This window comes from Dermacentor andersoni, chromosome 10 (genome assembly GCF_023375885.2).
Source record: "Dermacentor andersoni chromosome 10, qqDerAnde1_hic_scaffold, whole genome shotgun sequence".
In the NCBI taxonomy this organism is placed as follows: Eukaryota; Metazoa; Arthropoda; class Arachnida; order Ixodida; family Ixodidae; genus Dermacentor; species Dermacentor andersoni.
The window spans coordinates 60,297,870-60,323,682 of NC_092823.1; the positions used below are offsets into that span (position 1 = coordinate 60,297,870).

The 25,813-nt window shown below is 46.6% G+C and overlaps 1 protein-coding gene across 2 annotated transcripts; it reads right to left on the reverse strand.

The window, feature by feature from the left end:
- Nucleotides 1-9,208: 9,208 nt before the first annotated feature.
- LOC126543848 (zinc finger Y-chromosomal protein 2-like) lies at nucleotides 9,209-25,468 on the reverse strand. 2 transcript variants are annotated; one of them, XM_055062383.2, is made up of 5 exons: nucleotides 25,110-25,468; nucleotides 21,537-21,638; nucleotides 17,184-17,254; nucleotides 13,790-13,929; nucleotides 9,209-9,631 (listed from the first exon to the last, which is right to left on the reverse strand). In XM_055062383.2, the coding sequence occupies exons 2-5, from the start codon at nucleotides 21,625-21,627 to the stop codon at nucleotides 9,328-9,330; spliced, it is 606 nt and encodes a 201-aa protein (XP_054918358.2). In that variant the 5' UTR covers nucleotides 21,628-21,638; nucleotides 25,110-25,468; the 3' UTR covers nucleotides 9,209-9,327. The 2 variants fall into 2 exon arrangements, with proteins under 2 accessions (XP_054918358.2, XP_054918357.2); XM_055062382.2 differs by having other exon boundaries at nucleotides 21,537-21,641; nucleotides 25,110-25,463.
- Nucleotides 25,469-25,813: the final 345 nt, after the last annotated feature.

Genomic DNA, 25,813 nt, shown 5'->3' on the forward strand with positions numbered 1-25,813 from the left:
GTCTACGTTCACACCACCCTCTCTTTGTCGGCGTTCCAAGCGCTTGCATATCTCCTTTTCTTTCCTTCCGCGGAAAGCTGACGTGGTGGTGGTCCCATAAGCGCGCTGCCCACCAGGACCGCAATGCGGAAAGAAAGGCGAACCGTGCACGCGGCCCCAATTTTCTAGTACTCGGAACGATTCACCGAAGCACCGGTCAGGTTTCAGAGCGAGTTTGTGGGGAACCAATTTTGTGTGGCCTGCATTGTGTGTGACCGCTCGTGCTTTCACAGTGACCTCACAACGTTTATTACACTGCGTGACGTCGACCAACGCACGGTCGCCTTGGATGCGGTGAAGCAGTGTGTGCCCTCGGAGTGCGGTGAGGTGTGTGTCTGCTCTACGTGTCGGGATTCGTTAGTAAAAGGTGTCGCGCCGCGTTTTGCAGCAATACATGGGTATGTATACCCCCTTGTACCTCGTCACCTTTCGAGGCTCAGCATCGTGGAGGAGCGACTAGTCGGGCCTCGCCTTCCATTTATGTGCACACGGCGTTTGACGCACGGCAATGGACAGTTCGCCATCAAGGGGCCCACAGACACAGCTTCGCTGGTCACCCACCTTCACAGATTGGAATGGCACTGATTTTTTTGCTGTAAAAGAAGCGTACTTTCGTATACACATGGACAAGCACCAAAGCAGTCTGTTTTGGTATTTGTCCTTGTATCCATACATGAGTATGCTACCTTTACAACAACGATGGACAACCTACTAGGCCCCCGAACTATCTCCTCAGCAGTCATTTTTATTTGTTCTGGCAACCGCTATGCTGGCGCATACGTCCCTTGTCATGAACTAATTTTTAACCGTTAAGGGCCCCATCTAGCGAAAAATCCGGCGTCGGCGCTCCACGCCCCGCGTCGACCGTCATCGAGCGAAGAAATCATCCCGAGCCAAGCATACCCAACCGCGCACGCCCTCCGTGTAGCACAATGACGTTGCTGAACTAATTGCATTGCTGAAAGTAAAATGCCTCATAAAAATTGTAAAGTACGACGAACACACAACCTAAGCACACGATAGGGTCGGATTGTAATCTGAATATGCGAGAAAACATATTGTTACGCGGAAACTCAAACATAAACCTCTTCTCCAGCGTTTCTACCATTCGTAGGGCGGCGCACCGAGCTCGGTTCCTTGCTAAAACACTGTACAGACGGCGCTAGCCTCCGCGCATTCACGGCCCAGGCAAGAGGCCGCGTTTCTGCCAGAAAGCTCGCCTTCGTGCATAGCGTTTGCCGATAAACATTACGGTTGCATAAGCTGCAGTTGCCGGGAAGCGTGAGAAGCTGTCAGGTATTTTTTTAGTGCTGTGGCACTCAACTCTTAGAGGCGAAGCTTAAGCGTCCTCAACATTTTTATTTCACGACCCAAAGCTTACTTTTCACCGATGCAGGAACGGGCTGCAGCTGTTGAAGGGGTTGTACAGCTGCAAGGGCAGGCCTCGTTTGGTCAGGTGTAAAGGCGGCACCGGTACCAGCTCCACTCGGTATGATTACGTCGCGTTCAGCCTCGTCCCCTATCCACTGCTGCCGATCGCTGGTGACAGCGGCAGCACCGCTGACGCTCCTATGTTCGACACTGCCTTCCGGCGTCGTAGTTGACAAACTCGTTGTTGTCGACTCTTCCTGCGAGCTTTTCACTGCAGACGCCATGTTATTGTTGTCGCGCCTTCAAAACATGGCACGTACCCACAATGGGGGATGGGTCAAGAATCTACCATTGTTTGTGTGTGTCTTCGCCCTCTCTCATAGGCTCATACTCGCTTTGGGGTACTGGCCACCATGCGGATGGAATTAGAAGCTGGTTTGAAATTTGAGCAGAAACAACTGAGTTAATTGGAAGAGAATCAAGAGAATAGAAAGTAACACATTTATCAAGAAAAAAATTTTTTTTTGAAACAATTTAAACTCCAACGGCTGAGCAAACATCCTGGTGACTTAGCCCAAGAATGGAGGCTCCGAGAGAAAGAATTTCATAAATTTCTACATTTTGCTAGAACTTTTTTTAAACGTTCTTTCTAAGGTAGTTTTGCTTGTACGTGTAAAATATCTACAAAAGAAGTAACAGTAAGTTGTCTCAGCTTCACCACAGAACAGCACAGCTTGGAGGGCCAGTCGTGTGGTAATAAAAATTTGACTTCTACACCGCAATCGAATGAAACTACAGGTCTACGAGTTTGAAAGAAATGTCTGTGCCAAGAGAATAGTAGGTGTCGATACTGAGCAAGATTAGTTATAGTTACGTTCAAGAAATGAAGCGTGACCGCACATGACCTGAATCTAATGGCAGTAACGTATGCTGCCACTAGAGCTACAAAGAAAACTTAGCCACTGAAGGCCGTTCTCTCCAGGTTCTCTGCCATTTCATTCATGAATAATCCCTTATGTCCCGGTTCCCAGAGAACTTTTACTGATTTTAATCAGGCAGGCACAGAAAAGCAGAATGCATGCAAAATTATGAGAACGCTCAAGCCTCGCCCTTAAGAGTTGAACGCGATAGCATTCAAAGATCCCTGGCTGCTTCTGATGCTTCGCGGCAACTGCAGCTTATCTAACCGTAATGTTTATCCGGAAACACTGCAGGTGAACGCTATGCACGAAGGTGTGCTTTATGGTAGAAATGCGGCCTGTTGCGTGGGCCGCGAAAGCGCGGAGGCGAGCGCCATCTGTACAGTCTTGTTGCAACTAACCGAGCTCTCCGCGCCGCCCTATGAATGCTAGAAACTCTGGAAAAGGGGGTTGTGTTTGAGTTTCCGCGTAACAATATGTTTTCTCGCATATTAAAATCGTAATCCAACCCTATCGTGCGTGTCGGCTGTATGTATGCCGTGTTCTACAAGTTTCATGACGAATTTTACTTTCAGACACGCAATTAGTACAGCAACGTCTTCGCGCTATATGGAGGGCCTGCGCGGTTGGGTATGGGTGGTTCGGAATCATTTCTTCACTCAATGACGGTCGACACGGGGCGCGGAACGCCCACGCTGGATTTTTCGCTAGATGGGGCCCTTAACGCCATTGCGTTAAAAATGAGTCCATGGCAAGGGACGTATGCGCCAGCTTAGCGGATAACAGAACAAATAAAATGATTGCCGAGGAGATAGTCTGGGGGCCTAGTTGGTTGTTCATCGTCGTTGTAAAGGTAGCATACTGGTGTATGGATACAAGGACAGATACAAAAGTAGACTGCGTTGGGGCGTGTCCATGTGTATCCAAAAGCAATCTTCTTTTACAACAAAAAATTCAATGCCATTTCCACGTGTGAAGGTGGGTGACCAGCGAAGCTGTGTCTGTAGGCCCCTTAATGGCGAACTGTCCATTGCCGTGAATCAAATGCCGTATGCATATAAATGGAAGGCGAGGCACGACTAGTCGCTCCTTCACGCTGCTAAACGCATTGGTTCCAGTTACGTTCGTAACAAAACGTTGTTTTAGCTATTAAAGCACTAATGTAACTTGAACACCAATGCATTTCTACGCGAAGTTCGAGAATTAATATGCCGAAACTGGTGTCATCCTGAGAATTCGTTCGAAACGGACCCACCTTGCGAACTCGACGGCTAGAATTTGTGAATTGCAGTATGGGCCATAAGGTATTTAGGTAAAAATATAACTGGTGATCTTTTTTAATTAGCCGATTATGAATTTCAATTCTTTGTACATGTCCGCCTCTTCGAGTAGACCAGCTCATGAACCATAATTGTGTTATCTGTCACAGGAAACGCTTAAAATATTTTGAAAGTATTTGCTGAAACACCCTGTATTTACTGAATATCCATCAACAATCGCTGGAAGAAGTACTGCTAAGTCACATTTGATTTATGTTTGGTACCTAATGGCATCTTATGCTGTTAGTGCATCAGAAAGCTTCAGGAATTTTGCTTTATTCCTTGAAAAACTATCATGGTGTTATGTATAAGGTACGCTGGGCCTTCATGGAAGCAAAGATGATGCAGCTCCTCGAACGTATTTTACATCTCGGAACACCCTGAAACTAAACGCATATGCATTTCGTTTTACGGAGTTCTGAGTTGTCCAGTTGGCTTTCTCGTAGCGAAATTAACATTTTATTGGTAATTGTGCTTTAATTTGTTTGGCACTCTTCAGGTTCAGTTGATGTGACATGTGACTGAGGCAGGTAATGGGGAAGGATATATGTGTTACTTACAGACAAGCACGCTGCGCTAAAAATTTATTTGACCCAGATTAATATACAATACTTTATACTGAATGCAGGCATAAAGTGCTAGCACACTCAGAATTTGTTAATGGACGAAGAAACGTTCTCCGTGACTGGTGGTCTCCACCAATGATTGTCAATTTTTTGCACTACAGTCATGTTGTGTGCTTTGCCTTCGTGAAGATCAAATGAACAGATTCTTGCTGGACTTTTCTGGCGTATCATAAGATGGAGAGTGCCCCTTTTTCCGAGTGAAGGTTAATTATCTTTCTCTTATTGCCTTATAACTCATCTCGCTCATAGAGAAAGATACACATTATCTATGTGATTTAGTTCTTTTTCAACAAGAAAATGCTTTTCGCTCTTGTTGTCGGTGACCTTCAAGCGACCTTGAGCGATTAGCCAGAGCCGTTATCCGCGTACACGAACGAGAACATCGCGGGAAGTTGCGAGAACAAAACGAGATCCTCCACCCTTTCTACATGACTGCATTGCATACGCTAGTTATTTCCAAATAGGTTAGAAAAAATATTGCTTCCGAGTTCTTCGTCACATTTGTTCACAATATTATTCAGGCTGTAAGTTGCACTACGCTGAAGCCTTATTTGTGACTTCAAATGGCGACGTTCAAAAGGCAGACACAGGGCACCATACGCTACAATCCTGGGAAATGCAATTTGCTGCGGATCTACTGCGCTCGCGAAGCTGCTATGTGTGGCGTGGCGCTGGACGCCTCTTGAAGCGCTGCTTTGCTAGGGAGCCTGCATGCAAGCACTGCACAGAACTGGCTTGCAGGCTCCCTATGCTTTGTCTTTGATGTACGACGCTCGCCGAGCTGCAACGCGGCGTAGGCGCCGGAAGCGTGCGATTGCTGTTTCGCCTTAGTGGAGGAAGGAGGAAGTTAGGAGAGAGCATTGCGGCACGCAGCCAGCCTTGGCAAGCGAACGCTCCCTGAAGCCAGCCCTTTGCTCAGTGGTGGCCCAGCGCGTGACCTCTTGCGTCGTGATCATGGAACAGGAATCGAGATTTGCTGAGTCGTTTGGTCGCGCCTCCTTCAGGCGCTTCTCTTCTTGGGGCTGGGCAGTGCGCTAGGTCTTTCCGGCTTCTTTCGCTGCCTGTCGTGCCTGCATCAGCCGGTTTTCTTCGTCCAGCTGGACAGTGTCCATATGGACCAGTGCGCAGTATGACGTGGTGCGGTGTGGTATGTGTGGTGTGGTGGGGTGTTCCATTGCGAAAAGGCATTACACACATTTTAAGATTGTTGCTAGTGTCATCTCCCAACCAATCCGCTTGGCGGGTTGGTTGGGAGATGACACTTTGCGGGTTGCCATTTCATGCTTACATCTATTCTCAATTACGGGAGAGCCAGCAATTTTTTCTGCCACTGATTTTGCTATTTAGAATAAAATCATACATAAATAACTTTTATGAAAGGGCAAGATAAAACATATCTAATTTTGTGTTTATTAAATTTACTGTGATATTGTCGGATATTTTATTGTCAGTGAATGCATGAGATCACCATCTTTGTCGAGAGAAATAAAGAAAGCTGGGGGGATAATGACAATTTTGATGAGTTGCTTATTGTAGTTTTCACCTACAACGGAATCAAAAGTTTATCCAGCCAAAATAAAAACACGTATTTTGATGGAATACGGGCAAGAAAACAATCATATGTCTTTTGACAACACGGAAACCTTTCAAGCATTCACAAAAGCCAGGCGTGCGCACTTTATAAACACGCCTGCCTACATTGACTTGCGACGCCATAAGAATTTACATCATATAAAATATCATATATTAATCATTTACGGCATTTCTTCGATCGCCCACCGACTCCTCAAACAAGCCTCCCAATTCCCGGACGTTGAATTAGTATGGACTCCAGGACACGAGTCCCTCCATGAAAATCAGCGTGCGCACGCTGTAGCCCGAGCTGATGCCTTCCGGGCGCCACAAGAGAGGGATACGGCCGCATCTATGGAGCGCGTACCTTGACAATACAACGTCATTCTACGACATCACAGATTGAACAGACGATAATACCCACCTCCACACGAGACCCTCTCACGTGAAGACGCCGTAACAAGGCGGCAATTACAAACCAGTATATACCCCCATTTAAGCAGACTAAACGCAATACACCCTACACTATACTCATACAAATGCCCCATTTGTAACGACTACGCCTCCCTATATCACACCACATGTGTGTGCCCCAACGTCAAGGCAGCCCCGCAAATACCCAACCCCACACCCGAGCAGTGGGAGGCCGTGCTGACTAGTTCGGACCCTCGTAACCAGCAGCAACTGGTGCGGCGGGCAAGGGGACAGCAAGAGCCGCCGGAGCCCTGGACTAGGGCGCCTCCCACACAAGCAGAAAGACACCTGCTTATCCTTTCTTCTTTTAATAAATGCTTTTCCTCCTCCTCCTCCTCATTAAGCTTTCACATTATTGTCACCTTCTATAAGCAAATACTTAGCATTATAAAATCTAACTAGGGTGCCCGTGCAGCAATGTGTACTGTATTTAGTACTTCTCCAAGTTTGGCGATGAATGAATCGGAAGTATCATGCAAGGCCATTCGCACAAAATGGATTAACCGGGACTGGGCCATGCTCCGGTAACAGCTGCCGTCACAAGTCTGTTTTTTGAAGTGCAATTTAGGACGGCCGTCTGGCGCGTCCTGCAAAAAATTCGGTGCTCGTCTCTGCACTTATTTAGGCAGAGGCAGGTGGCACCAGGCCGCAGTGCAATGGCGACACCACCTGGGACTACCGGCCTTTCTGATCACCGGAACATCCTGCACAGGCAAGAAAAGTAGTGCCGGCTAGGCGATGCGGGCTCGAACAAGCTCCGGACGTCCCGCGGACTCGCTCAAGTGAGAACCGAAACAGTTGCCACAATCGTGCCGACGGCACTTTACCTCACGTGATACAAAAGGAACGACTTTGACGTTTGTGATTCATGCTTGGCATCTTTTACTCGCTATTTCAGTGTAGATGCCATTTTTTCGTAAAATATCTTGTTTTGTCTCCGGAAGCTGGTGGCTACTAGCAAAGTATCTCTTCACAATGCCCAGGTGTAAATCTCCTTTGGGATGCGCACGGCGTTGAATTACGGTCTGTCATTGTTTCCTCCGCAGCTTTTGTGCTGCAGCGAAGATGCACGATTATGAGTAGCGCACATTGAATGCCTGCGTGAGTTACCGGCATTTGTGAATAGAGGTCTGTTGGAAATATATGAACATTTCATAGAGATGCTCGCACGAAGGTCGAATTGACTGCCAAGTGATGCAGGTGAAAAAAAAAAAAATTGAAACTCGCAGTTTTATGAAAAATTCTTGTCGGCGCGCGCATGCAGAAAAGCCGAGAGGAGAGAGAACTCTTCAACGTCCACAAGCATTTATCGAATTCAACATCAGGGGTGTTCGAGCGCAAAACTAAATTCGGGAAGCGTTTGGGATAATTCTCCAATGAGCCAAGAGAAAACATATCCCGCAATCCCATTTGCACGATAAAACTCGTCTGAAAGCAAACGCGGTAGAAGAGCCATCGGATACTGCGATCTTTCGGAAGGTGTTAAGTGTTTATATGTTGTTGGATTGTGCCCTTCATCATCCACTTATAAGGGGCATTTCGCATTGGTGACCCTATTTATTCTTGTCGTTTTTCATTCCGCCTTTGAAATGTACTTCATTCATTGTGATAGATGGAATGTCACGAGAGTTATCGAACCTGTAAAGGTAGTTTATAACTACATATCATGTCTGCAAATGAATTACGGTAAACACATATTGTTGGTTTGCCAGCACCAATAAAACACGATGAAACGTTTGCAAATAATCTCTTCTGTCGAGTAGAGAGCACTGTTTAAAGACCAGTTTAAGGTAAACACCTGTTTAAAGACCTGTTTAATGCATTTACGCATGCAAAAATATAAACTGCTGGAAATAATTCTTTCGTGTTAGCGTTAGGAAATCTTTATCATCAACATCCGCAGTAATACAACAAATTATATCTTGTGTTGACACTAACTGGCGCCTTGCTTATATGTTAGATCGAAACCCAAGCAATGGGTGATTTGGGAATGCGTTCAGCGTCAACACTGCTGGCTAACGGAATCCATGAGGTGCTATTTCGTGAATGGGAGGCGACATTTGAACTGCATTTATGGGACAGCTGGCCGACGTTTAGACAGGTGTAACTTACATCTGTCCGAGGCGGCCTTAGGTGCCGTGACTTGTTAGGTTTAATTGGTTAGTGGAGTGACGTTGCGAGGAGGCGCTGGTAGCTACCAGCCGCCGCTTCCAGCGACACCAAGTGACGTCACTTCACTAGCAACCTAAACACGCCAACGAATGAACCGCCTCCTTTTACAAGATAAGTTCAGTTATCGAAGTGTCCGTGAGACCATCTGAGGCATCTTAGACTTTTTAAAGAAAGTGCTGTCCTAGAATGTCTTACCATCTGCCGGCGCCTATGTTGAGTTCGTCTTCTATGTGATAGAAGTCTGTTTTCCTAACCTGCTTCCCTTCAGGTGTATGGCCATTCTGTGGTAGGTAATTAGCATAGACTTGCTGATAGATGGCCTGAAAACAGCACAAGACAGCACTCACCCGGCGCGAGAGAGAAAGCGCTTGCTTGCAACTGTAGGATAAATTTGCTGTGAAAGAATTACTTGATCATTTTTCCTGTATTGGTACTGTGTTTTCCTGCTTTACTATAGTTATTGCGCTGTACGTTGGCGACTAAGCGTTTGCGACTGGTTCAGACTTCAACTTAACAAATTAGCACAAAATATACACACGGGTCCATGAACGACGAATGAAACATATATGGCCACAAATTGCTGCGTCTACGTTTCTTTCATGACCGATGAGGTTTGTGTTCTTCGCACAGTAATGGCGACCATTGCACTCGCCATTCCAACTCTGTCAAATCGCTATCACGGTACACTGCACTAGCCATACTGAATGCCCAGTAATTAAGGCCTCGCAGACACGTTTATTATCTGATATTTAGCGAGGCCGGGAATTGCAATATTTCGAAGGAAGAATTTTGCGCGCAACGTGTTCACCAATGCCCGCCGCGCTCAGGGATTCTTCAGGTCTTGTCGTTGTGCCTGAGAAGGTGCTTCCTGACGGTATCCTTGCGGGCGAACAGCTTCCCGCATTCGGGGCACACGTGAGGTTTCGGACCGTCACGGTGCTGCGTCTGGCGGTGGCGGTACATCGACGACGGCCAGGCGAACCGCTTGCCGCAGGCTGAACAAGCGAAGGTTTTCCCATTCGCGTGGCACGCGGAGTGAGCGCGCAGGTCCCTGAGCCGAGGGAAGTTCCTGTGGCAGACGTCGCAGGCGAACGGCCTCTCGCCCATGTGAAGCTTTTCGTGTTCGGTCATGTTGAACCTGTCAGTCGAAGGCAAGAAAACTCTTGGTTTATTAGATGCGCGAGCGACTCGTATGTCCCGGGACGTCAGAAATGAACTTTCACGGGTAATCGCGAAGACGTTCGTCATCATCACCTTATGTTTATGTCCACTGCAGGACGAAGGTCTCTCCCTGCCATCTCCAATTACCCCTGTCCTGCGCCAACCGATTCCAACCTATAGCGCCGCGAATTTCTCAGTTTCATCGCCGCACCTACTCTTCTGCCGTCCTCGACTGCGCTTCCCTTCTCTTGGCACCCAATCTGTAACCCTAATGGTCCACCGGTTATCTAACCTATGAATTACATGACCTGCCCAGCTTCATTTCTTTCCCTTAATGTCAATTAGAATATCCAATATTCCTTGTTTGCTCTCTGATCCACACTACTCTTTTCCTGTCTCTTAACGTTACGCAACATTATTCGTTCCATCGCTCTTTGCGCGATATTCAACTTGTTCTGGAGCTTCTTTGTCAGTCTCCAGGTTTCTGTCTGTTAGAATCGGTGGAATGCACTTGATTGTACACCTTTATTTTAATGATAATGTTAAGCTTCCAGTAAGGATCTGATAATGTCTGCCGTATGCGCTCCAACCCACTTTTATTCTTCTGAAAATTTCCTTCTCATGATTAGGGTCCCCTGTGAGTAATTGACCTAGGTAAACGTACTTCACAGACTCTAGAGTCTGACTGGCGATCCCGAACTCTTGTTCCCTTGCCAGGCTATTGATCATTATCTTTGTTTTCTGCATATTAATCTTCAACCCCATTCTTACATTCTCTCTGTTAAGGTCCTCAGTCATTTGTTGTAACACTTCCTCAGACTTGCTAAGCAGGACAATGTTATCTGCAAACCGAAGGTTGCTGAGATATTCGCCTTTGATCCTTACTCCTGAGCCTTCCCAGTTTAATAGCGTGAATACTTCTTTCAGGCATGCAGTAAATAGGATTGAAGAGATTGTTTCTCCCTGTCTGACCCTTTTCTATATAGGTATCTTTCTACTTTTCTTGTGGAGAATAAAGGTAGCTGTGGAATCTCTAGATATTTTCCAAGATATTCAAGTGTTCCTCCTGTACTCCTTGATTCTGTAATTCCTCTGTGACTGTTGGTATCTCTACTGAATCACGCGCCTTTTCATAATCTATGAAATCCATACAGAGACTGATTGCATTCTGCAGATTTCTCGATTACCGGATTGATGACATGGATGTGATCAATCGTACAGTAGGCCTTCCTGAAGCCAGCCTGTTCTCTTGGTTGGCTGAAGTCAAGTGTTTCCATTATTCTATTGGAAATTACTTTGGTTAACATTTTATACAATACTAGAAGTAAGATAATGGGCCTATAATGTTCAATACTTTAACACCTCCCTTTGTGCGGATTAGTATAATTTTGGCATTTTTCCAGTTCTGTGAGACCCTTCAAGTTGTGGGACATTTCTTGTGAAGAACCACGAGGTTTTCAAGCATGATGTCTCTCCCATCTTTGACGAAACCGACCGTTATTCCATCTTCTCCTGCCGCTTTTCCTCGTTTCATGTTTTGCAAGGCCTTTCTAAGTTCCCCGCTAGTTATACAAGGTGCCTCTGTAATCTGTTCATTGCTACTTCGAATGGAGATATCGTGTCTGCTCTGGGTATTATACAGGTCAGTACAAAATTCTTCCTGTGCTTCTACTATATCATTGAGATTGCTGATGATAGTACCCTGCTTATCTTCCCGTGCATACGTCTTGGTTTGTCCTATGCCAAGTTTTCTTCTCACTGATTTCATGCTGCATCCATTATTTGCTTCTTCCTCAGTCTTTCTGAGGTTATAATTTCGGATATCCCTTCCTTTGTCCTTGTTGATCAGTTTTGACAGTTCCGCGAATTCTATCTGATCTTTTGAGTTGGACACTTTCATTCTTTGTCGTTTCTGTATTCGTCCCTTTGTTACTTGGGAGGGCGTATCTACCGGTTGCCTTGATTCCTTACCTCACACTTCGATTGCTGATTCTGAAGCTAGCCTAGTTACGGTTTCATTCATTACCACTAAGTCATCTTCATCTCGCTGTTCTAAGGCTGCGTATTTGTAAGAACAACCTGAATTGGTCTGCTTTTACCGTTACTACATCTGTTGGCCTGTTTCTTTCTGACCAATTTTGCTCTTTCTCTTTTCAAATTGAGGTGAATCCTATACCTCACTAACCGATGACTACTACACTTTACCCTACCTAACACTTCTACATTCTGCACTGTGTTGGGATTGGCAAGTATGAAATCAATTTCATTTCTTGTTTGAGCATTAGGGCTTTTACAAGTCCAATTTTTGTTGCTACGCTTTCTGTGGAAGGTGCTCATTATTCGCAGCTTATTTCTTTTCGGGAATTCTACCAACATCTCTCCTCTAGTGTTTTAAAATCGACGCCGTACGTAGTGGCCCATTGCTCATTAACCAGCCTGCTTTTTCCCTACTTTTGCATTGAAGGCGCCCATTACTACAGTATACTGAGTTTGCACTTATCGCTAATTCAGCATGTTCATAAAACTGATCTACTTCATCATCATCATGAGTTGAGGTTGGTGCATAGGCTTGTACTCGGTTTAACGTATACCTCATTTTAAGTTTTATTACGACTACTGCTACCCTCTCACTAATTCTGTAGAATTCGTCCATGTTGCCCGTTACGTCTTTTGAATTAAAGGGACACTTAAGGGAAATACGAAGTCGACGTGGACTGTTTAAATACCATTCCAGAAACCTCGCAACGCTTGTTTTGTGCCAAGAAAAGACTTAGTTTACGACAAAATTGCATCTGAAGCGTCCGAATACCTATTTGGAAATTCATATCTCCCGCCACCGAGCCTGGCGAGTGGTGACGTTGCATACGCCATCGCCACCCTTTGCTAAAGCCCCTTAAACTTCGTAAAGTAGTGACGCTCTCCTCCTCCGCTTTCACTCCTTTTCGTTTCTCCTCTCTTTCACGCTCCCTCCTCCACCATGGCGCCGCCTACACTGCTCGAGCGTAGCAACGGTACCAAAATGCGTTCCTCACCACTCCGTAGACGCTTCTCGAGCAAAAATGGCGCTGATGCAAGGCGCGAGGGCCCACGTGATGCTATTAGACCAATAGCGACGTGGCGTCGGCCTCGGCCAGAGCGCGCGAGGAGGAGGCGGCATACTTCAGAGCGTGGCACTACTTTACGAAATTTAAGGGGTTTTGCTGCCGTCGGTGTGTGAAACGGCACCCGACAGACGGCGGTACCGAGCAAGGGCAGAGCGGCGGATTCGCCTATGCAGCAGCTTTTTGGTCAAGTGGCGCAGGCAGTTCGGGCATTCTGCGTGATCACATCGAAGTTGAATTCTTCGCTACTTGCAGTTGGAGCGAGTTTCGTGAGCCAGCAAAACCAGCGCAGCACCACACAAAAGCTTGGGCGGCCTGGAGTCGAGCAAAAACGAAACCTTCCAACCGCCCGCATCTTGGCAGGGTTATTTCGATGAGTTCTACTTTTCTAAAAGTAAAATAGAACTGGAGAAGTAGCATTTTATTTTGTCTTATAATACAATGCAAGGATGTTTTGTGCAACGAGTGGTTGAGTACTAGTGACAGAATATCACTAAGGAGGGGTTTTGTCGTCGCGCAAGTACTTGAATGTTCCTGGGGAGTCTCTAATCATGTCCTGCATTTATCTCGAAGTCTCGATTATTGAGGCTCTGTTCGCGATAATATCGACGCCTTAGAGATTCTCAAGCACTAATCTATCACTTTAGCTTGACTTAATGTTTGCCTTTAGTGTCCCTCTAAGAATACTCCTTCGCAATGCTTATTATGTGGCATTCCCCTATAGCAGAGGACGTGGCCATTCAACAGGACCAATCCAGGTCCTGTCGAATACAACAAGTAGCAAACAAAACTTTTGGTAACTTGAGGTATTTCCAACACACTACCCTAATACAATGCGAAACAGATTTGACACTACGCACGACTCTATGTATACGGAATATCCCCTTTAAATTTCACTGACGAAAAGCTGCGCGGTTACCTAACTGCGCTTTTGTCAACATTTGGAGCAGACTGATAGAGCGCTCCTCATCTACTGCATCTAGTTTGAATAACTGTTTTGCCGTAAAATAACAAGCAACTCATTTCTTGCTTACTTCTTATTTGTCGAGAAGCGGCAGCTTGAACAGCGGTACTTCAGTTCCAGCTCTTCAATGTGATTCGCTCTGCGGTGCCTGTCTAAGTAGAGTTGCGAAGTGAAGCAGTACCCGCACGAGAAGCACCGGAACACTGCATTCTGCGTGATAGCAAGATTGCATATATTCCACAGTGATAACAGAAAAGGGAAGTAACTTCTTCGTCGTGCCAAGACTTCACTGTTCCAGGTTTCTCAAGAGCATTCGGCAGAGACAATACACACTCAACGAGGATGATTTCCTGTTGTGCGCAACAAAAACACATCGTTTATGTAGTTGAAAGAAAAAGAATGTTTAACTTTTGTTAATGTTTGTTAACGTTTCAACGAGTAAGCGCGCCAGGAGCATTTTAATGAGCTGTGCTAAACTGAGCCTCAAATAAATTTCATATTGTCGCAATGACAAAGTGTGAAGTCTGTGCCGTTGTGCAACCGACCGATGAACAGTGGCGCGCCGATGGTACAGTTGGGAAGAAAAAAAAAAAAGGAAAACGAATATGTTTGGCATTGGGGTTCCGTGAGGTAATGGGCTCGGAACGTTGGCGCTGCGTTATGCCAGATCGCTAGCCTAGGACAACAGTCCCTTGAACCCATGCTGACAACGCACTTTTTTGACACTACACAGCGCACTCCCCATTTACATACTCGCGTATTGCAAGAAACGTACCACGAGGAAACGGTAGCATCAACCAGTAAGGAGAAATACGTGTGCGCTGATCAGATAAACTTTATTGATAGGTAAGAAGGGTCGCTGAGAGATAGGTTTCGCACGCTACTATAGCCCAAGTAGAGATAACTGGGCGAGTTCGAATATGTTGACGATCTGTCAGCGCGAGAACTAGATAAAGACGAAAAAAAATTGCCTACCATTACGTTACTCCCTAATGCGAAATTTGAGGGCAGCTCTTCAGCTGTTTCGGCTTTTTTATATACTGAGGCAAAGAATTCGAGCAAGACACGCATGTACATTTACAGACAACGTTTTATTCTTAGCACGTATTCATCTTCAGAAAAACACTCCACTCCCAGATCTCAATTGTCATGAAGGAAGCTTCGCGGTCGGAGAAATAGATGATTATGTGCTTGACGTGCTGCACCAATGACTGGTTCGGCGTAGCGCACCTCTGGGTTCTGGCGGCCACGGCGCTGGGCCTCTGCTCGGGCAGCTCGTTTCGAATCAGCGGCAGAGGAAGGAGTTCTACCGGTTGCTTCGCTCATGGCTCAGAATGAACTGGCTGAGAATACACTATTTATATAGGCAGACCGATTATATTGCAATATAAGCCGTCTGTGAGCCTTCGACAATCCCTCTCGTGTGGAACATTTTGCACCAGCAGCCGCAAACGGAGCGTAGCTTGGCGCAACTGCCTCGCTTATCGGGAGATCGCGGGAGGCAGTGCGCAGGCGCATAGGAACGTTGCGCCGCGGAGAGACGGCAGCGACTGACTGAAGCCGCTCACGATGCTAGCGAGTCAACTGGAGGTGGATCTGCGTTTCGGCTTGGGAAGCGCGCACCGTGATCTGCTGATACCGAGCCGGTGCTTCGGCAACCGGAGAACACCGCGCGCCCTCGCGCGGTCACAGCCACGGAGTAGGGGGGGGGGGGGGGGTAAGTGGACACGCAGTGGCGAACGACGGCGACTATGCGTTTCGGCTTGGGTAGCAGCACATGGTAGAGATCAGCCGCCACTGGCGCTCTGATTGCCGTCGCACAGGGGTGCCATTGAAGGAGGAGGGAAGAGAGTAAGGCTCGCGCCGTGCGCGAGAGATGGCGCCAGGAGTGCGTGCAGCTAGAGCAGCGCGCTGACGCCGGCTATGGAGCTGGTTACGGCGAGGGACGACGGCGTCGCGAAACGCGGGAACGGGTGCCAGAGAGATGCGCTCTAAAAGATGAGACGAGCGTGAGCGCTGTCTATCAATGGAAGATTTAATTCAATCACGTGGCCAATATATGTAACGCGGATTGCACTATAGCGAAAAAAAAGAGAAGAGAACTAAAACCAACACCTTGTACAACAGCATCCCATACATCACATGCTATTAAACGTGACGTGAAAAGGTGAATTCACCCTGTCTTAGAGTGATGGAGGACTGACTTACGATTTCGTGCGCGTTCTTATGGACGTGAAAAGCGTCAGACCTCTGGCGCGCCCGCTGCTCTCTGCGCCTCATAGCGATGGTGGTACCATCAGATAATATATAACAGGTTTAAAATTTAACAAGGTATTAACAGCAGACACAATAAAAAGTTCGGCAGCACTGTTACACTCTTGTAACACGTGAAGGCGAAAGCCGGCTGCAAATTTGGTAATGCGCCGTCTTGCCTCGTCGCATTGTTGCTTTCGCTGCTCGGATTTTTTTCGTCTGTGGCTTCGCGCGCTCGTATAGCGGGGTCAAATTCGTGCCAACGACGTTTCTCCTCGACTTTACGTTGCGGCCTCTCAGCGGCGGATTGAAACGTATGCTTTTCTGTGTGTTGTATGTGTAATTTCAATGAATGTTTGCACTCTTCGCTTCACATTGCTGATCGCTTACGGCGGTATGAGCCATTGCATTGTTTGCTTGCTTACGGAAGTATGAGCGATTGCTCACGACGGCGACATTGTGAAGGTTGTGTTTTTTTTTAACCACTTGATTACACACCGTGTTTCTGTACGTTGTATGCGTGACTACAATGAATGTATGCACTGTACCCTTCACTTTGCTGAGTGCTTGTAGCCTCTGCATTACGAGAGGGATGAACAGGCCACTTTTAAGGCGATAGCCTGAAGTGGCTACACCCCCGCTGGCCTTGAGGAAAAGGCGTCGTCCGGCCCAATGGTACAAAACCATCAGCAGCAGCAATAGCTGCTATCCTCTAAGCGATCAAGCAAGCAAGCTCTCTCTCTCTCTCTCTCTCTCTCTCTCTATATATATATATATATATATATATATATATATATATATATATAGTTGAAGAAACGGAACACACTTACGAAAATTGCATTTTTAATGGTGTAACGTTTCGGCCGTGGCACGGCCTTCGTCAGAATAAACCGTTTATTCTGACGAAGGCCGTGCCATGGCCGAACCGTTAAACCATTAAAAATGCAATTTTCGTAAGTGTGCTCCGTTTCTTCAACTACCTATGCACCGGACCTACAGCACTTTTCCTTGCACTATATGTGCATATATATATATATATACATATACATATACATATATATATATATATATATATATATATATATATATATATATATATATATATATATATATATATATATATATATTGTGTGTGTGCGTGCATGCGTCCGTCAACCGTTCACGCTTTTATGACAGTTCTAAGAAGCAGACGTAAATCAGGTTCCACGCACCGATGCGTCAATGACTTTAGTTTCTTCCTTCGCAGGGCACTCAAGGTTGTGTGTCTGGCAGCCATCAGTAACTGAAAGAAGGAGTGAAGAATTATACAAAAATAATGCTTCTGAGCTTCGTAACTGCACACCTCTGTCTCTGTCATTTAGCATGAACGTTCGCAAGCATTAGCGAGCGGCGTTGTTTGAGATGAATTCTTTCGCAGTCGAGTCTCATATTATTGCACTGAAAGTAAAAAGACAGAGAAGTTAGAGGAAACATGTGCACAGCGTGCTTGTCCCGGTTCCTACTCTATGTCCAGCCTTTGGCCGCGCTGAATTCAATGTTCTCCTAAATTCGCGTCTTAAAGGCGCAAACACATTCACGCGATTTTCAAGCGACGGCGACGGGCGACAGGTTTTGCAGTCGTGGAGGGCGATCTGCCGCAGTCGCTTGGCGCGGCGCTGGTTCTTCGCCGGTCAAAAAAAAAAAAAAAAAAAAAAACTTCACTTGTCGCCCGGAAGTCCTCGATGCGGCTTCCGCCGGTTACAGCGTGATTGCGCAAGAACACGAAAATAGCAACCAGTCCACCCGCTTCGATCTGAATTAGTCCTTCCTACTTGCCTGCCACCGTGATATCAAGCAATAAATGGTAAATCCAGCCATCGATTCCAGTCATCTCTCACTGAGGACAAAGTATCAGCGATTTTGTTGCCGCTAGTATTGAGATCAGTTATTTCTTTTGATGCTGTTAGGATTGAGGAGCCGCCGTAAGCGGCGTAAGTGTTTTGATTTAGACCGACCAGATGGTGCCACAACATTGCATGCTGGCGACCTGGAACGCATTTTTACTGGCGATGACGGCTTATTAGAACTAGATCCAATCAAGTTTGGTTACTACATTGGCCGTGTGGCATCTTTTCGATTCTTTTACAGGCGAACAATTGTAGTTATTACTGTGATACCAATTACATAAACACTCCAGGCGAATTTTCGGTGTTGTTTCTGCCGTTGGCGTCGCCGTGATGTTCCATAAAAATCTGAGTGCTTAAAATCGAAGCCGCGCGCCGGTGCGAGTGGTGGTTCTGAGCCTGAGGGGTGAGCGATAGCTTGCGCGGGGGAGCCGAGGATTGATTTGGGCTTGATGCGGCGATGTCTTCTCGCGCTCGCAAGGGAGGGGGCAGAGAGGGATACGCGCATGGGGGCAGTGCGGATATGTGCGCGAGTTAGGAGGGGAGGGGGAGGTTGGTGCGCTTCCCCTCTCCTACTTCAGCTTCGGTGGCTGCGCGCGGTCGCGCGCGCTCTATCTTGCAGCCAATCTGCTGTTCGAAGGCTAGTCGACCTGACGTAGCTGATGGCTTCGTGTGCGGTGTTGCACACCGCCACAACTTTCGACCAGCCACCGCAAGCTAAGTAAGGAAAAGCGGACGAATCGTAGTAGCCGGCACCACCCTATTTATACGGTTATCTATATTGGAATAGTTTGACGTTGTATGGCCCTAAGTTGCTGCCTGAACAGCGGTCACTCGAAAACGATAAACAAACACGTCTCAATATACTGACTGCAGAAAGAAAAGATTCCATATGGAGCCCCTAATTTCTCGCAAAAGTTAACCAAAATCCAACAGGTAAAAAAAAAAAAAAAACGAATAACAACGTTTTACAACTGCATAGCACTGTTGTAGTTCTGGAAACGGCATCTGGTAGCGCATTTAAATAGAAAAAAATTACATGTATCATCCCATAGCTTAGGCGAAATTCTTAGAATTGTACAACGGTATTGCGAAATTCGAATGAAAAATGTGGGATATTTGAGAACGGCGTATAATAATTGCATGGCTTTTTTTACGCTTTATTCAAATCCATAGGTGCAGTTTACACAATTGTGATGTCGTTTTCTACCCCTGTGTTGCCGAGCAGTAAACTTGGTTCTCCTGCTTTCAGTTCAGGCCCCAACAGGGCCCTGAAGTTGCCTCTCGCGTGATAATTATGCTTGGTATGCTCCTGTGCGCAAGACACCCGTGAAGACAGAATCTGCACTTGTCGGTACATGAATAAAATTTTCATGAATGACGTCATAATGAGTGTCGATTGCCTGGTTTAAATGCCAACGGCGTTACTCTGCGAAGCATCCACGCAATCCATGTTGTGATCCGTGTATTTTATTCCTATTAATCCATGTTCTCATCGTCTCTGTGGCGCAGTCTCGGGAAAGTCCGACGGATTACACGACATTCCTTTTGTACGATTCGAAATATGTCATTAAACATGCGAAAATGTATGAAGACAAGTGCTCTTCCTAGAAGGTGGTATGAGTATCAAATTTGTTTTTTCTTTTTGGATCGTTATCAAAGCTCAAGACTCCCTTATCGCTATTTCTCTGTCGTCCATCACGTGGGCGTTTCTTTTTCTAATTCGAAGTTGTAACTTAAAATTAAATATTGGGGTTTTACTTGCCAAACACTTTCTGATTATGAGGCACGCCGTAGTGGAGGACTCCGGAAATTTCGACTACCTCGGGTGCTTTATCGTGCACCTAAATCTAAGTACACGGGTGTTTTCGCATTTCGCCCCCATCGAAATGCGGCCGCCGTGGCCGAGATTCGACCCCGCGACCTTGTGCTCAGCAGCCGAACACCATAGCCACTAAACAACCACGGCGGGTACTGAAGTTGTATTGCGGAGCAGTTAATAGTGCGAGTGTACATCAAGAGTTCTAGATGAGCTTGTCTATCTCGAAGAGCTCCGATAACGAGAATAATGTGCGTGGCTTTGGATGGCGGGCGCCCTAGTGCTAGTGCCTTCTTGATGCAAAGCGCCAAACTCAAGTCTAACGACACGAAAACCGGGACAGGAATTTGTGTTACTCAGTGGCGCTATGCTGAAAAGTATCAGCGCTTACTTTAAGTAATCAAATTCGCTTCAAAACTATACGGTATTGGAGCGGAAGCTGAGATGCGTACTGTGTCTTGTGCGTCCGCTTACCAAGAAATGCAAAAAGAAAAGCTCTGTGTAGTCTCATTATTGTGCACGGCCTCATCCGCGGGTAATAATGAAACGAATTTACCGAGATAAATTTCATAGCTTTCTGTGCATGCCCGCATTCATACTCAGACTATTGTCTTTGAAGGAATTTAGTCTCTCATGCAGTAAGGCAGGTAAAGCTAAGACGTCTAAGGCAATAGCTCTGGTCCCTGTTCTGGCTGTTTCGTTTTCGAACTATCTGTCGTTTGAGTCTGAACTGAGAAACGAGCTGACTCTTACATATTCCTTTCGACCTCACGTGTCCTCCTTGTGCCGTCAACAAGACCAATCCTACCCTATCTTACTGATGCAAAATGTGTGCAAGCGTTGAGAAACAACGAAGTTTGCGATATGAATTATTTCGTATGTGATCAAGAATATATTCCATGCTTTAGGCAAATACACAGAAACCACGGGCCCCACATCCTCGACTTCGTCCATGCACCGGGTGAGCTACAATGAACGCTTTCGTAAACTCACTGCTTAGCGCTATGCGAAACACATCATATGCAGGTAAAATAAAAAAAAGAGAAATTGACGCGCACGTGATTTCAACCACGAAGTTACCAAGGAAACGCGTGCGTGCGGCTCCGAAAAAATGCTTCGTAGTTGAAGAAACTTTTGTCGTGGTCCAGCATTGTTCTTCAACAGTGAACTTTTCTTTATGAGAAACCCGTATACGTTTCCTAGTTCTATAAGCGCATAGTTCTATAAGCGCATAGTTCTATAAGTAACGTGGATGTAAATTTTCCCTTTCGTGAGCTTGCCTCCACCTTACGGGTTTCCGCAGAACTAAGTTGCGACATTGGCAGTTGTATGCTCCTTTGCTTTCAGCTTAGTTCAAGAGCACAACTATTCTAATTTGTCTCTGCAGCACCCACTTTTGGTCCCACAACCTTCTGTGACAGAGGAACGAAGACGCGATGTAAGCACAATATAGCCTCGTGTCGTAGGTGTTATAGCATCACACAAATGCTTGAGGGTATCACAGCATTACGTTACATGTGATTCTAGAGGGTTCATGAGTGGCTTCATTTGAAAGCACATTCCTCCGCATTTAAGCGCGTTAATAGAATCACGCACTCACGCACAGGGGTTGTGGGGCCAATGAAGTTGCTGTAACACAGCTTTTCCCCCGCCGCTATCTTAACCAATCACATATAAATTTGACCCTCACCGACGCAGTAAAGAAATAATATCCAATGTTCAAACTTTCACTTTGAAATGTTGGTTGGCATACCCCTCCGCTCCGTACAGTTGTGAATAATATCGAAGGTGTATTTGTCTGTCGGTCAGTAAACGTATCATGAGCCACGTGATAACGCGTGTGGAGTGCGTAGTCTACATACCAACGGGGCTGCTGCCCGAAGCATCCAAGCAGTCCATGATGACGTCTTCGCTTTGGTTCAGCCTCGGATGCTCGGAAGGATTGGACGACATTCTTCCGGATTCTTCTATAGATGAAGCGAAAAGTTTGCAATAGAGTTTTATTCCAGGAAGGTAGCATGAATATGCTATTTTTAAAACTTATTTTCATTGTTGTGTAAACTCAAGTCTGGGGTTTCGTTATTTTTGTAACGTCCATCAACTTACCTACTATACGCGTTACTCTTCACTAGCTGTTAAAGCAGGTGAGCGAAAATTCGGTGCGCGCGGTAAGTCTAGATAACGGCCCAAAGTGCGAGAAAGTTTAAAAGCGGGTGGAAGACGGGCTGCCTAGGACCAGCGTACGACAGTCTTGCTGTCTCGCGACGCAGAGATTTGGTAGTTTTGCCCTAAAGACGAAGCACTGACAGCGACATGTTGGCGTGATTCAGCACGCGAGGCAACTCCTGATAGGCATACGACAAGTGCACTTGGGGAATGGTCGTATGCAATATACAATTGTCCCGTGGGCAGAGTTATATCGGTTCCCAGAGCACCGCCTTGAACGTAAGAAAGACTGAAGACACCCATCTGGCGTAACGCGTGAACCGCTGCGGCTGTGAGGTCATTGCTTGCGGAAGCAAAGATTGTAGGCTAAAGCGGCCGCGAGAAAGTCTACTTGTTTCTGGAAGGATTTCACATAAAAAAGTGGGAGAGCTGCGTTAGTGAGCCTTCTCTTTCTTTGGACACTAAAGAAAATGATTCATAGACGCGCATATCAAAATTTGTCATTTCTGTTTTTTTTCCCGGTGAACGCATATGCGCATGCGCATATCTTGTATATATAATTAATGACGGAGTTCTCCAATAAAGTTGGGAATAGTGTTTGTCCAGTCAACGGTCCAGCGTCCACCCCTTTTTTCTTTTGTGCTATACGTGTTTTTTTTTTCGCGCTCACTATTGGTGTCAGGTAGAACAAACAACCCTGTGGCAGCTTCCAGGCGCCTCAGGACTGGGACGTGATAAGCATCGCTGCCAATGGCGTTGCAAGCTACACACTTCGGCGATGCATGAAACAAGCCCGACTGGCAAGTGTTGGTATTATGAATCAGCACCGAGTGAACTATTAGATAACGTGAGTTTGACGCTTAACTGCCTGTTGCGCCGCTCATAGCAAGTGCATGCGCACAGCAGCTGCGCGGCACAACTTTGGCGCCAGCAGTTGCTAAGCAGCCGCGGAAGGCCGAGCGGTGCCTGGGCACCGCTCGGTCTTCCGAGGCGGTGCCTGGACTGAGCATACGCTTACACTGAGCATACGCTTACACGCATGAGCATACGCTTACACGCATGAGCATACGCTTACACGCCTCAGTATAAGCACACTTACACTGAGGCGTGTAAGCGTACGCTGCTGCTGGTGAGTACACTAAACACCTGCTGCACACTTCGCTTCGGGTGTTTCTGGATGCCCTATGACGTTACGCCCACGAGGCGCGCATGCGCCATCTAACGGGAATGCACGACAATGGCGGCGACGACGACGGTACTGCCAGTGATGTTGTTCTGCCTCGGCAGCATCTATTTAATTGCAGTCACAATCAAATGAAATGCGTGCTATTCAATCCGGATAGCCCATAGTAATAGCATAGTGACAATTCAGGTGTAACAGGCTACACAAATTCTCAGAATTCCCTACTACAGCGCTAGTATTGTTTGGCTCGGCTGTGACTTTTGCTTAGTTTCGCTTACTTTCATTTCCTAGCTATTGCGCGTCTACCCATGGCCTTTTCGGTGGCAAAGAGTGCTTATGCTTTAGCAGACAATTGTCAGATTTTCTCGCTGAATCGGACCCCTCCAATGGAATTGCACCGACTGAGCCGGAGGGCCAGGCACGAGCACACCGCAGTGACACATGAGGCGTTACGTGAGGGGACAGTGCAATACGGCGATGCCATGTCACGCTGTGTCGCTCTCATAAGCCTAGTTTATGCGCGTGTTCCTTGTCCACGCAAGCTCTCGCTTGCGTTATAACTGCGCCTCGGTAAGGCCCAATGAAAACGTGCCAAGCGTCTCAAAGCGCTTGCATGCCTGCGAGGTTTTCATAACTCGAAAGACGCTCAGCAGCGTTCAGTTGGGCATTGGGCCACCCGAAAAGTTCAAGAAGGCCCACACCAAAATTTAAAGTTGGCCCATCCCGAAAATAAAGTTGGCCTACCCCCAAATTTGAATTTGGTCCACCCGCAAACTTAAGTTGGCCCACACCCAAATTTATGTTGGCTTACCCCCGAACTTCAGTTGGCCCAGGTTCGACTTTCCCCTTGGCGCACCTCTAAATGGAAGTTGGGCCACCCTCAAATTTCAAGTTGACACACTCCCTTATTTGGCCCACCCTCAAATTTTAGTTGCTCCCGCCTCTAGATTTCAACTTGGCCCACCCTCAAAAATATATATGGCCCGTGCCCAAATTTCAGGTTGGCCCACCACCAATGTTTAACTTGGCCCACCCTCTAAGTTAAGTACGGCCACCCTACATTTAAAGTTGGTGCTCCCCCAAAGTTCAAGCTGGCCCACCCACAAATTGCAAGTTGGCTCACATTGAAATTTAAGTTAGTACACACCCAAATTTAGGTTGGCCCACCTCAAAATTTCATGTTGACCCAACCCCCAATTTCAGTTGGCCGAACCCTACTGTCAGCTTGCCCATGCATTTTCTAAGGAGCTGTATGTATCCATATGGGTATTCTCTTCATACTATCTTGCTTTAAATTGTTCCTTATCGCTTAAAGAAGCCACCAATCACCTACATTTACACGATCATAGCGATTAAATGTCTCAACTTTACGAATTATGCATTTTTGCACAGATACAAGGCAATACACATTTCGCGCGATAGAGCTAGCGAGCTCGCCAAAGAAAGCACAATTCCCCATTGCTTTGTGACTCTATGTGAAAGACAATTCCCTTAGCTCACTTGTTCCTATTGTTTCATAATGGTTTGGCTTAAAGAGAAAGTTACTAAGCATGCTGGGGTTTTGGAGTTTGCCTCCCCAAAACCACGGAAAAATGAAGGAAGGAAATAAATAAATCGTAGTCTTGTCACGCCGTAGCGTTCAACTCACGTGCAATCATACATCTAATATAAAAAAATCGGCTGTGCAACACCAAATGTTAGAAGCGCGAGAAAAAGCTGCTTGACTTGCGCACTCTAACCTGTTTTGTAATTTGTTGGCGGAATAAGTACCCTTGAAGGGCACTTCGAAATGCTTCTATGTGAGCTAAACTGCAGGCGACGAAGTTGACACATTTCTGATACCATCTCCGTGGAGAGGCCCAACGAGATAGTGGACGCCTACTTCACCGACGAATATGTCCCGCACTTTATTCCAAACCGCAATACGTTGCCATTTTTATGTTTCTATCTCACATAGAGGGAGGGAGGCGGGAGGTGGGGGATGGGAGCGCCACTGTGAGATTTGCAAGTTCAAGTGTTCAAGTGCAAGGATCACTACAGATGGCACTCTCGATCTTACTTCGAGTTTAAAAGTTGCGAAATTCACCTTTTAGTCGTGGCTATGATGTCGGAGGCACGTTCCGAAGGCTTTAAAAGCTGAAGATGGAGACTCTGTGGGACCCAACGTTGATATTGGCAGTCGCCCTTGGGCGTTCACAGGATGTAGACGAAAACCATGCTCACAGGTAAGACCATGGCGTCCGTTCCACCCGGGAATGCGTCTCCGGGCCGTTGGCCAGGGTTCTGGAACTCCGTGGCCCTGCGGGCGGACGCCAGTTAAAGCACGAAGCTCGACAAGTCGCCGCACCGTTTCCGTCGTCTTCTTTTTCTTCTGCGCACGGCCTGCAACGTCATTTCGTGAAATTGTTCCACTACCTAAAAGAAGAAAGAAAGGCGGTAGCTTCGCCCGAAGGGCGAAGCATCGACAGCAATAGCAAGGGTTAAGATTACGCTTGAACCCCTCAGATGTGCTGTAAGTATATACGGGTGTGACATGGCTCGAAGCAGCGCGCAGGGCAACTTCTGCTGTGTACCTGCACGGGGGCGCCTAGCTGTCAAATGGTTTTTCGCGTTTGTTACGTTCTAGGAGGAAGAGTACCGGTTGGTGATGATGATAATGATTATTCCGTGCACAATGGCACAAACTCACTGCGGGGAATAGGCAACAAACTTAGTGGCAAAATACTAGGCGAAATACGCATACATATTTCGATTATCCTTATAGGTATAAATATAACAAAAAACGAAGAT

Excerpts from the sequence above, each read along its gene's own strand:
- LOC126543848 (XM_055062383.2), bottom strand. The coding sequence starts at position 21,627 with ATGTCGTCCAATCCTTCCGAGCATCCGAGGCTGAACCAAAGCGAAGAC. Across the intron at positions 17,255-21,536 it reads TTCGGGCAGCAGCCCCGTTG|TTACTGATGGCTGCCAGACA; the intron begins GTATGTAGACTA and ends TCCTTCTTTCAG. Across the intron at positions 9,632-13,789 it reads CGCTTCTCGACAAATAAGAA|GTTCAACATGACCGAACACG; the intron begins GTAAGCAAGAAA and ends TTCGACTGACAG.